This window comes from Bidens hawaiensis, unplaced genomic scaffold (assembly GCF_021521415.1).
Source record: "Bidens hawaiensis isolate Kalapana, Puna unplaced genomic scaffold, B.hawaiensis_p1.1 tig00069986_1, whole genome shotgun sequence".
Lineage (NCBI taxonomy): Eukaryota > Viridiplantae > Streptophyta > Magnoliopsida > Asterales > Asteraceae > Bidens > Bidens hawaiensis.
The window spans coordinates 24,744-38,191 of NW_027502307.1; the positions used below are offsets into that span (position 1 = coordinate 24,744).

The 13,448-nt window shown below is 36.4% G+C and overlaps 1 protein-coding gene across 1 annotated transcript; it reads right to left on the reverse strand.

The window, feature by feature from the left end:
* Positions 1-883: 883 nt before the first annotated feature.
* Positions 884-1,480, reverse strand: LOC143605514 (uncharacterized). The gene has a single exon (XM_077081598.1). The coding sequence runs from the start codon at positions 1,478-1,480 to the stop codon at positions 884-886; it is 597 nt and encodes a 198-aa protein (XP_076937713.1).
* Positions 1,481-13,448: the final 11,968 nt, after the last annotated feature.

Genomic DNA, 13,448 nt, shown 5'->3' on the forward strand with positions numbered 1-13,448 from the left:
TTAGCATCATGCGGGATGGTCAACCCATTAGACAACATAACGTTAAGGTACATGAAAACATAAAGCCAAAACATTCGCGCATGGCGCATATAACATATGCTCACGCTGGTTCTTAACATGGCGTGCTCGCGCAGGGCGCACATAACAAATGCACGTGCTGATTCTTAACATGGCGCGCTCGCGCAGAGCGCACATAACAAATGCACGCGCTGACTAACATGGCGCGCTCGCGCAGAGCGCACATAACAAATGCACGCGCTGACTAACATGGCGCGCTCGCGCAGGGCGCACATAACAAATGCACGCGCTGACTAACATGGCGCGCTCGCGCAGGGCGCACATAACAAATGCACGCGCTGATTCTTAACATGGCGCGCTCGCGCAGGGCGCACATAACATATTTACCTAATATTTAGGTTGATTACTTGGTTTAAGGGATTGGGAATTTACCGGGTGTCACAGACTGAGGTTAGTGATTGTAGATATGTATGTATGGTAGCAAGTATGTATGTAGAACAGAAGGGTAACTAGTGAAGTATGGATATGTATCTACAGATATGTATGTATGTGTAAGTATTGTATGGCGTTCGATTAACTAGAACTCACTCAGCGTAGCTGACTTTTAGTATGCACGCAGGTGAGCTGATTATAGAGTTAACATGAGGATGACACACGGCATGGATTGAACGGCTGGCATCTGAAGAAAGGAGTAAAGATGTTTTAAATATAAAGTTTTGTGTTATGGTATCAAAGAAAAGATTTAATGTTTTGTAACAAATGATTGATGTTTTATATTCCGCGAAAAGTTTTAATAAACTCTTATTTGAAGGACTGTGTTTATGAGTAAATCCGACGCTAAAGTAGGGCTACCGGGTTCGGGGCCTTACACTTCAATTATGAAGTGACCCCCAAGTTCAACCAAACTTAATTCACCCTTCATGTGTTTCAGATTGTGTTTGAAATCTTTCCATGAAGGGGGTAACTTGTCAATGATTGATGAAACAGAAATGGATTCATCCATGTTCATGTTGTGTTGGGAAAACTGCCCTAAAATTCGACACAATTCATGGTATTGTTCCACAACAGACCTAGAGTCAACCATCTTGTAATTGTTAAAATTACTCACAAGAAACTTCTTACTCGAAGAATCTTCTGCCATATACTTGGCTTCAAGTATATCCCACAATTCCTTAGCGGTTTCAATGTTTTGGTACAAATCAAATAACGTATCACACATACCGTTCAAAATAAGACCGAGACAGATGTAGTTGTCATTCTCCCATTTTGATTTCCTCCTAACCTGTTCCAGATTTCCTTCTTCTTCAACCACCGCCATAGGCGTACTCAACACGTGCACCACTTTCATGGTAGTTAGAAGGAAGTGCATCTTCTTTTGCCATCTGCGAAAGTCTTGGCCTTCGAATTTCTCCAGTTTGTCAAACTTGCCTGTCATCTCCTTCAACGATTGTCTGTTCGCCATCTTAACAGAAAATAATTTTGATCTTTTGTTTAGGAATTTCTGCAAACGATTATCTTTGGATATCTGAGAGTCGTGTTAACGCTATCAGATCAAAATTATTTGTGGTTCCCAAATATTTTGACCGGATGAAACTCAGAATTATAAGCAAGAATCAAGTATGGATTTGTGAATGTTATGATGAACCAGAAGCATCTTCGTATATTGATGATCAAGTTATATTAGGGTTTTCAGGGATAATGCAGTTATCATAAACTGCTTTGCAGTTATCATAACTGCAAATACGCTCTTGTTTTTTATTAAACGTTGTAACCAAATTAATTAATTAATTTTCTAATACGTTTTTAATAAAGAAACATATGTCCGAAATAAAAATTTCCAGCTCGACCCCAGCCAGGGGCGCTGCCCCTTGGACCCTGCCAGGGGCTGCCGCCCCTCGCACCCCGCTACCAGGGGCGCTGCCCCCGGACCCCCGCCAAGGGGGCGTTGCCCCCTTGGAACCCCCATGAAGCCCTAAGTACCAATAGGATTATAAATTATAATAAGATCAAATAAGTGTGCACCCCGCATCCGACTTATTTAGATTAGTATTACAATTAACTTGATCAACAAGGTAATCCTTAATTACACTAAAATCACATTGATTTATTTAGATAATCTACAAAACTGAATTAAGAATAAATGAATGCACGAAAGCTTTGTTTGGGATTATTAAGCAAAGTCAAAAACAATTATTAATGGATAAAATGATTTTGTATTGATGTTCATAAGTATAACTTGACATTTGAGAACTTTATAGTTACATTTAAGTTACGTGTTACAAGTAATTCTTTTAAAAAGTTGATAAATGATATCTTCTATATGGTACGAAAGTTTAGGTTTTGAAGCCACAATAGTTTCGTAAGAGTAGTGTTTACTTATGTGACTGGTCTAGGTGCGTGATGAGCCGACAAGCTGTGTGGTGTGTCTGCGCAGTCCTGATGTGCACAAGGTCTAGCGCATGCGACGATCCAACAAGCTTTGGTTCCCGGCATCCTTTTTTTTTTACACTTTTACATTACCATTTTAGTATGTCGACCACTTTATATAAAAGATTTCAACTCAAATATTCATTTAACCATTTAGATTTTATGTACAAATCCTGTAACTTATATAAACCAATATATAAGTCATATGATATATATAACCATCGAATGTAATATGATACTTTAATAACGTGCAAAACAATACAAGAAATGTGCAAGTCTTAGATAGCGTTACTTTGGTACGCATGAATAAGATGTGAAATGAAATGGATCATTATAAAAGAACGAAATAAAAGGTGTTTGGTTGGTTGTTGGAATGAAATCGTCCATTACCATGTTACTTTCATTCTCTCTAAAACACCCAAAAGTCATGACATCCATACCCCTTGGTTTTTTGTTCCTCCCATCCATCTTTTACACAATATCACATTCACCACTCACCAAACACAACCACCCATTGCCCTCTTGCCGCCGGCTACCACCGCCACCACAACCAACTACCCACCACCACTACCTCCCACCAGCGTCGCCATCACCACCAACCATCACTTTCGGCCATCACCACCAACCATCGCTCCTGGCTCCCGCCTAGGGTGACGAAGCGATTCGTATTTGTCAGGTCCGGCTCTAAAGGAGGGCTGTGTGGTCAACGGACCCCGACCTGACACCCGCTAGGCCCATTTTTTTGTATATTACTCCATAATGACTCACGTGACATCATGTATAAATAATACAAAGTTGCCAAGATGCTGTATACACTCACCGTCTATTATTCTTCCTACTATAGAGTACAACATCTATAGTAGGGTGCACGTGTGCTACAACGAGTGGCACAACTTTTAGGTTGGGAAAGCACATTATAAATATGATGTTTTTGTCGTAGTCAGTGTTATTAATAAGGCTGGGTCAGACCGCCAGCTGGTCCAAAAATGTTTGTTATGGTCAATGTTCTTAAGCTGCCTTCGAAATAACCCGGAATTAGTGAGTCCCCACTCTCCATGTTCATTTTAGTCACCTCAGCATATTCATTTTAGTTACTTAAGTTGCCTTTGAAATACCTGGCCACTTTGAAGCAAGTCGGGTTGAACGCGAACTGCCAGCAGGCCTGGAATAAACTCTTTGATGGTGGCTTGCCAATTATAAGGTGGTGATCATCATGTGTTTCCATGGCGATGTGGGATGTTCTATTATGAGAAGATAAGAGGGCTTAATTCTATTCCGTGGCTGGTGCGGGCAAGATATTTCAAGTGGTAAGTATAAGTTTAAACTAGATTTACATATAATCACAAATGTTGAACTTGTTACCTCAATTATTATTATTATTAGGAATATTGGTTTTAAATAATCCTAACTATGTCATATTGGTAAATAGCAATTCAAACTTTAAATTTGGCTGGTGGCAGTCCCAACTACACAAGTATTTGTTTTTAACGGGCCGTGACTAACGGATGTTAACTCCGTTAGTCTTATGCTTATGTAGCACGCCTAGTTGGCAAAAACTTGATTACGTGGCACGCTTTGTTGTCAAATTATGTCTTATGTGGTAGCTTACATGGCAATTATAATTTCATATCTTCAAACGAAAACCAAAAACCCATATCTTCAAACGAAAACCAAAAACCCATATCTTCAAACCAAAACCAAAAGCAGATCTTCAAACCCACGTACCTTTCAACTTCATTCAACATGATTTGAACCCACTGACCACCGCCACTTTACTCAGTCGGGCCACCACCGCCGCTACCCTGCTCACTAAAGGACCATTGTCTCAAACCCTAAATACAAGTAATTGGAATATCCAGTATAGGCGGTTTCTGGCGAGGATGGTTAAGCTTTTTGATTAGGGCATAACTCCGGCAAGGTTTAGAGCAGATCTGGTTCTTATACAGATCGGAATAACGATTGGGGGGGGGGGGTGAGTTGCAGGTCGCTGGAGTTGGAGATTGAGGTTCCGAAGAGCTCATAAGTGGGGTATGATTTTCCGTTGAGAATCTGCGAAAGCAACTACTCAACAAATAATAATTGCAGGTGGTGGCTGGAGAAAATGGCATTCGTAGGGGTGGTTAGAGAAGATGGACAGTTGCAGGTGGTGGTCGGAGAAGATGGCCGAAAGTTGTAGGTATAGAGGTCGACTGCCAAAATCTGTTTGGATCTCCGCCGCCCGTGATAATGATGGGGGTTATGGGTTCCGGTGGTTGGAAAGGATGGGCATGGGGTGGTTGGGGTTCCGATGATGGTTGCAGGGGTGGTGGACTGGTGGTGTTGTGGTGGCTGTGGGTTGCAAAGAGTGGAGTTTTTTTTGTTAGGTTGAAGAAGATCGTATGATGAAGATGATGGGTTTAGTGATGGGTCCAACAAAGTTGCCTACTCAGCATTAGATGCCACGTAATCTGCCACTTGATATAATTTTTGCCAACTAGGCATGCCACATAAGCATCAGACTAACGGAGTTAACATCCGTTATGTCGCGGTCCGTTAAAAACAAATACCCCTCTAGTTGAGACCGCCACTAGCCAAATTTGAAGTTGGGACTGTTATTTACCAATAGTGCATAGTTGGGATTATTTTAAACCAATATTCCTTATTATTATTATTATAAAAGTTATGTTTATGAAGAGATTATATAACATTTATAGCGATATCTATAGAAAATGAGTCAAATACAGTAAATACCAATATTATTAAAACCGGACCCTACATTCAAGCCAGACACGGATCCGGTCCATTAATACATGACTGAAACGGAAGCAATAGAAGCAACCAGTTTTTTATTAAACCAGGTTGAATTGGTAACTGTTAGACGAGGTTAATTGGACCGAATTTAGGTTAACTCGTTTCTTTAGGTCTCCATTTATAGAGAGGTGTCGGTCCCTGAGTTTGAGATGGGAGCATTGTGGGATGAGTTGTGGTTGCAAATTTATAAAACGGAAAGAAGAACGTGTTTTGAAAGAGTGGACAAATGTGGTAATTGGACAAATTGAGATATTGAAACTAAAAGTCAGTGATTGAGTTTTGATCGTGTAACCTCATGAAAACGTGAACGACGGCATAATTAACTGAACCACAAAGTAATTGTGTTACTATCAACTTAACTATCTAAAAATGTTATTTTTTTTTAAACGACATAAATTTATGTAACCGGTTAAAGAAAAACTTGTTTATATACTTCCAATTGTATCAAAGTTTTATGCCATATGTTTCTATAATTTTGGGATTTTATAAATTAATTATAGAGTTATCAGTTTTTGAAAACGGTTCAACCGATCCAACTGGTCATTATTATCCTAGCAATGTGTAAAGTTTTGATATTATTAACTATGTCTAAACTGTGTGATTTAAAAAGGTTTTCAAATTGGGGAGCCATTTGTTAAAATATACAAATTAATTGTGAACATGCATATTGGTTAACCATCTCCACTCTGAATTATTATTTCTTGGTATTATTATTGCAGATTATGAAGATGTGATGGAAATTTATAACCAGTAGCTTTTGTAATTCATACATAAATTGTTTCCGTGGTCAACCCAACACAAGGAGAGAACTTACAGCGACGGACATGATAATATATATAGTTCGATTTTATATATGGAGAGAACTTACAGCGACGGACATCGACTTCCACATAAACAACCCCGGCGACTCACCTGTAATGAACATCAAATCTCATAAAGATAATCATAAAAATTGAGAGAGAACGAACTAAGAAACACACAGCTAAGACTGATAAGTTTTCTTCGGGCACAATCCTCTTATGCACCTTCCAATAAAACTCTCCGTGCTAACAAAAAACAAACCGTGAGTTATTATTCTAAAACTATAATCAGATCGCATAATTAGTAGGAATTGTGCTTACAAGAACACGATAAGACCAGTAAAAGGCTTCCCATAACCGAAATAATTGTTCATGTAGATCGGATCGATATTCTCCGCTTTGCTGTGACGGAAATTCAAACTGAAATGTTGAAATCTCACCAAAATTAATCATGATAAAACACTTAATATCGATAAAACAAAACTCAATCTCAATGCCCCTTTCTATTCGAATGAATCATATAAATAATTACAAAGTATTTTTGGTTAGGATTGTCTCAATAACCTCTAGAATAATCTATTTCTATTACAATATTACAAGTTCATATAATATCAATATGAGATATAGTTTCTATATCCATTAATTACACACACGGAAACATTAATTCACCTAAACCGAACTAAAATCCATATAAATTAACAATATAATTAGAAAATAGAGAACGATCAACAGCTAATTAGATCTCGGTTCGCACAGAAATTTGAAGGAAGATGATGAATGCTCGCAATTAACAACGTAACAGAAAGATAGTTTATAATTAATCAGATCTACAATCAATCATTGAAGCTTAATATACAAGAAATGCAAAACTTACGGTCTCCTCATATCTTCTTCGACTTCTGAATTTGGGAGATCAACTGAGTGATTGAGCGAGTGACGTCGTGATGACTAATCTTTTAGGCGGGAGAATTGGTTTTGCTGTAAACTGTGTGCTGCGTGGATATTTGTATTGATTTATTTATTTGTTTGTTTGTTTTCTTCATTTCCACCCAACCATTTAGTTTAATTTTAATTTAAATCTTCTTTCGAGTTGTTTTAAAATCTAAAATAAATTTGAGATATTTAATTTAATACAAACAGTCTTTTAAAGGACTTTGAACATAGTGACCGAGTTTGTGTCGTTTTAATCATAACCTTTACGTGGCGGTTACAAATGTCCTATTTTGATTTACGTGGCGGTTACAATTAACCGATATCAACAAATACGAATCGCTTCGTCACCCCCAACACGGTGGGTTTTATTACCTAGCTAGTTAATAGAATGAAAACAAACAATTTAATAATATATTTTTAACGTAAATCATGAAATATATAGTTATGATTTCACACAAGCATCACGTGAAATGCGGCCTAAGTGTTGTATATTTCTTGTATATCAAATTACATTTGATGGTCTAAATGCCTAAATGAATATTTTAGTTAAAGAAATATACAACACTTAGGTCGCATTTCACGTTATGTAAGTTACAATATATAGTTAAGATTTTAACTAAAATATCATATGACTTGAGCATATTGGTTTATATAAGTTACAAGATTTGTACATAAAGTCTAAATGCCTAAATGAATATTTTAGTTAAAATCTTTTATATAATTAAGGTGCTTGAGATCCTAAAATTTTAATCTAAAAGTGTATAGGGATGGCAAAAATCCCCGAATCCAACGGGGAAACCCGAAAACCGGCTTATTTCGGGTCGGATCGGGTTTTGTTTTTTCGGTTTCGGGTCGGGTTTCGGAGATTGTTTCGGGGATTGTTTCGGGTTCGGGTTCGGGTTTGGGTTCAGGTACCCCCGCCCCGACCCGCCCCGATATAATATATAAATATAAATATAAATAATATATATATATATATATATATATATATATATATATATTAAAAACCTAAACCTACATCCAGACATCCACTCATCCAGACTCCGCCACCGCCAGTCCGCCCCCGATTCACTCAATCGCCGTCTGCACCACCATCACCATCCACTCAATCGCCGTCTGCACCACCGGACCACCCTCCTCCTCCTCGTTTTGATCCCAGCCGAAGTATGTAATCTCACTCTTTAATCACACACACACACCATTCTTTTCTTCCCCACTATCACACACACACCGAAGTATGTTTTCTCCTTTTTTAGGGTTTTTCATTTGAAATTGACCTAATTTTGTTGTTGTTGCATATCGTATGATACACCGTTCTCTTTGCGATTGATGATTGACATGATAATTGATTTGGGGAATCTAATTTGTTTTAGGGGTTTCCTCTTTCCATGATAATAGACTATATTAATATTAATATTATCCTCAATTATATTCATATTCTTACTCTATGGCCTCTCGGTCTCTGTTTCATTCCACCGCTTTCTCATCCTACCACCTGTAAGATCCCTAATTCTCTTATTATTATTATTATTATTATTATTTCACCTGTTTTCACTCCAACTTATGTTAACGTAAATATTAACGAACTTATTCCGATCGAATTGCATGTTTTAATGTAAATCGTATTGAACTTATTGATTTCTGCTAGCTAGCTATTTAACTGCTCCTGCATTGAATAATTAGACTGTAGTTGACTGTTGATTGTATTCGGTGAGTACGTGTAGTCAAATTAGACAGTTTGGCAGTTTGCGTGTTGTGGCTATTGAGATGAGTTTGGATTGGAGCTGGATAGTGTTTGTAAGTATGTGATCGATGGCTTGTTGATGAATGAGATGGCGATTTAGGTTAACTTGATTAACTCTGACATGAGTTCCGATTGAATTATATGTAACACGTAAGTCGTATTGAAGTTATTGATTTCGGTTAGCTAATTAGCTGCTGCATTGAATAATTTTTTTAGCTCTGATGATTTTCGTGTTTCGTTAGGTTGTTAATTATTGTTTTTGTGTCGTCGTCGTGTTAGAAGGAGCTAATTCGATTCTCCACCGCTCCTTTTAATACAACGAGCGGAAGTCATGTCATGTCATGTCAGAGTTCATCAAGTTAACCTAAATCGCCATCTCATTCACCAAGAAGCCATCAATCATACACTGAGAAACATTTCCAGTTTCCAATCCAAATCTATTTCAATAGTCAAATATGCAAACCATTTAGATAAACACATGCTAACCATATACAATCAACGTCTCAAATTGATTATGAATGGTGATTTTGGGAATTTTCAAGCTGTAATAAGCGGAGGCGAATCGAAGAAGAATAGGTTTAAAGTTAATTCTTTTTGTTTTAAATAAATTAATAGATGTAAACACCAGTGAATAACCTGCTCATATTAAGTATGATCTCATTGTTTACTCTTGAATAAATTCAACAATAGAAGAAAGCAGTTAAGCCAAATAATTTGTAGTGTAGCAGGTATACATAGACCCATTGTGCAACTAGCAATCATGAGCCACTAGTCCATTCTATATAATCTTCTCTAGTTCTCTTTACTTTGGATAGGAAACTTGATAATGTTTTTAGAAATTTTCAAGTATTAAGCAGAGGTGAGTTGAAGAAAAATAGGTTTAAAGCTAACTCTCTTGTGTTTTAAATAATATGATTGACATAACCACTAATGAATAAGCCTGTTCATATGAAGTATAATCTCATTGATTCCTCTATAAATTCTATAATAGAAGAAAGCAGTCGAGCCTCTTAATTTGTAGTGTAGCTGGTATACATTGACCTATCAATCTATCATGCACTAGCAATCAATAAGCCGGTTTTCGATCCACGTTACAAGCTAAAATACGTAGAGTTGCTTATGCCTGCCTTATACGGTGAAGAAATGGCAAAGGAAGAGTTTAAATCTCTTGAGGATTTTGTCCGAGCTTTTTTTAAAGAATATGAATCTACCAACTCACGTGGTAAAAACTACTATGAAGGTATAATCATATTAATATTTAATGAGTATAAATATAAATTGCTAATATTTGATTTATCTTGATTCACATTAATTTATAGGTGGTGGTTCTAGTTCATCTTTATTCAGTTCGGGGTTGTCAGAGTGTTCTTCTGGTGGATTCCAAAAATTCCTATCTGACATTAAATCCAAAGCTAAGGTGAATGATGACTTGAATGATATGGCAGAGTTAGATAACTACTTGAAAGAAAATCTTTTGCCTGATGAAGTAGAACTGGATTTGTTGCTTTGGTGGAAGACAAATGGAGGTAAGTATCCGACACTTCAAAGGATGGCAAAAGATGTATTGGCAATTCCAGTTTCCACCGTTGCCTCTGAATCTGCGTTCAGTACAAGTGGAAGATTAATAAGTCCTCACCGAAGTCGACTTCACCCAAAAACTTTGGAGGCTTTAATGTGTGCTCAAAGTTGGTTGTTGAATGAGATTCGAGGTAACGCTATATTGAATATTACATTATTACTCATGTTATTTATCTTCATAATCATGAATATATGTTTATGTTATTACTATTAAATATAGAAACTTGTTCGGAAGAGACCGAGGCATATTGCCGCACCATTGAATATGAAATGGATGTGGAAGAGGTAATAATATTTATAAAATTTACTATTTTTGTAACATAGCTTTTATTCTTTTAACTTGGTTGATTTATTGATAAATATTCTTAATGTAGGTAGGTACTAAAGAAAGTGGCACGACGACTTTGGATGATTTGGTTTGATTTGGTATTTAGATTTGGTCGCAAGTTTGTAGTTTGTGTATTTGGCATGATTTTTCGGCCATGTAGACTTGGTTTTATTTCCTTTGTAACACATTGTTTCAGCTTTCATGTGTGTGATGCAGAAGTTTATTTCGATAAATGTTCAGTTATGTGATGAACCAATTTCGGGTCGGGTCGGATCGGTTTCGGGTTTTCGGGTTCGGGGACGGGGCGGGTCGGGGGGGTACAAAAAACCAAACGGGGAATCCCCGATTTAAACCCGACGGGTAATGGGGCGGGTACGGGGATGGTTTTTGGTTTCGGGTTCGGGTTCGGGTTAAGCAAAACCCGCCCCAAACCCGCCCCGTTGCCATTCCTAAAAGTGTAAATATTAAAAAATAAAAATAATACCGGGTCTCTATAATATCATAAAAGAGTAGCAGTATATCACAAGGAGGAAGACGAAGGCTGTCAATGTGTTGCTAATGCTCTGACTACCTATGGACTAAAAAAATTTCAAACCTATTTACGAATACGCATCAAGTCCATGAAGAATAGAAATTGACATGATCGACTGACTATAAAAAACGGGATAATTTTACATGAATTATACGATATTATATTCTTATTTTAATTCAGATACAAATACATAAAAAGACTAACATAGATAATTGAAGTTAAAACTTTATAACTTATACCACGAGTACAAAATGTCTTGTCAATCATTTAATGAAATCAACATCCAAAATGTCTTGTTATGTCTCAAATGTCTTGTTATGTCTCATAAACATTAATTGAAATAGAAAACAAAAATAAACATTATATAAATTCACATGTGTTTATAATGAAGAGTTCTTGCAAAGAGTCATAATTTGACTTTCCAAAGTCAAAACACAAAAGTAATTGAATAAAACTAATCTAGAACCAATTTATCATAACACGGAACATAACATAAACGTTTATTTCACTCGGACGCTTTTGAATAAAAATCAATAGTTACGACATATTCACACACCGCATCATATTAGATGTTGCACTTAAAGTTGTTGCAGCCAGCGAGCCAGCCACCATCTTTCTTCTTTCATTTATCTCCAATCCTTGTTATATTGGTCTTGTAACTCCCTTTGATGACCTATTCAAACATAAAAAGTTTCCAAACAACTTTTGAAAAGTCAACATTTTAATACGGTCCAAGCAAATTTACTTTCAGGGCAAGAAGGTTTGTTGAAGTTACGCGTCGGCCATGTTTGCATGAGGCACTAAAACAAGTGTTTGGGATCGTCAACAGTCAATTCGTTAGTTGAGACCGACAGTGACCAAAAGACGATAGTTTAGATTAATAAAAACCAATATACCTTTTAATAATGCCCCCACTAACTATTTTAGTGATTGGAGCCGTGAATTTCAAAAGCAAAAGTTTTCTTAGTATGAGGTAAAACCATTTTGGTGGGTTTTGAGAAATAATCCAAGATCTTATTTTGTTTTGGCTAAGATATCCGTAAGCATCCAAGATGGGTGGAAGGAAATCGGTTTCCAAGTTAAAATTTAACAAACATTAATAAAGTGGGTTTAAAGTGTGATAATTAATAATAATTATAATCTATAGTATCACTATGCCCACTTCATTGATCCATAATCAATCAACATCCAAGTTCCACCACCACTACCCTTATGTTTCAAATTTATCATCTTTTGATCAAGACCATTCACAAATACAAGCTAAATCTTTTGATCAAGACCATAAACAAAGGTTGGCTATTTCGTTTACTAATTTCACCAAGTTGACATTTTGTCAAAGTTAAAAACACCCATTTTCTCAATATAATTAAATTTAACATATTATCATCTGTATTATCAAATCATATTTAAACTATAAATATATTCAAACTAGAGTAAATTGTGGTTTTCGTCCTTGTCTAAATCTGCGATTTTAGTCCAATAGTTTTAAATTTATGATTTTCGTCCTTGTGGTTTCATTTCACTTGCATTTAAACCCGAATTCACTAATCTCGTTAAGTCTTGTCGTTAAACTCATCAGTGTGCCCTTCGCGTGAGGGTCAGTTTTGTCCTTCCCCTCCCCCCAAATATACCCCAGCCCCTCATGTGAGGGGGCTTGCGAATTAGGACTGGGGTTTATATGAGGAGAAAAAGAATAGAACTGCATCTCACATGAGAGGCACGCTGATAGGTTTAACGACAAGACTTAACGAGGTTAATAAATTCGGGTTTAATTGCAAGTGAAATGAAACCACGTGGACGAAAATCGTAAATCTGAAACTATTAGACTAAAATCGCAGTTTTGAACAACCACATAGATGAAAATCGCTATTTACTATTTAAACTATAATAAAGGTTCAAAACATAATCATTTCAATATAGGAATGCTAATTATAATGATTCTACACTAAAGGATTCCACAAGTAAAGTTCAAGAAATGAGATTAGGGCATCAGAATACTTTCCAACAGTGTTAGAATCATTACAGTCTTCTCTCTACTCTATTTCTATAATTACAATAAAAAACACTACATTTATCTCTCATGTTCAATTAAATAATAATATTTTTTTGTACTTTTATTATTACAATTGTTTCTCTTATCTACTTACAACCAATTCCACAAATATTAAAAAATAAATATAACAAACAAAATTTCCCCAAATTTAAAAAAAAAAACTATATTTTCACTCTTCACCCTATAAGCTACAATCACAACCACTCACAACCCCACCCTAAAATTTGCAAACCCCCCCTCCCCCC

Coding starts and splice junctions, on each gene's coding strand:
- LOC143605514 (XM_077081598.1), bottom strand. CDS start 1,480: ATGGCGAACAGACAATCGTTGAAGGAGATGACAGGCAAGTTTGACAAA.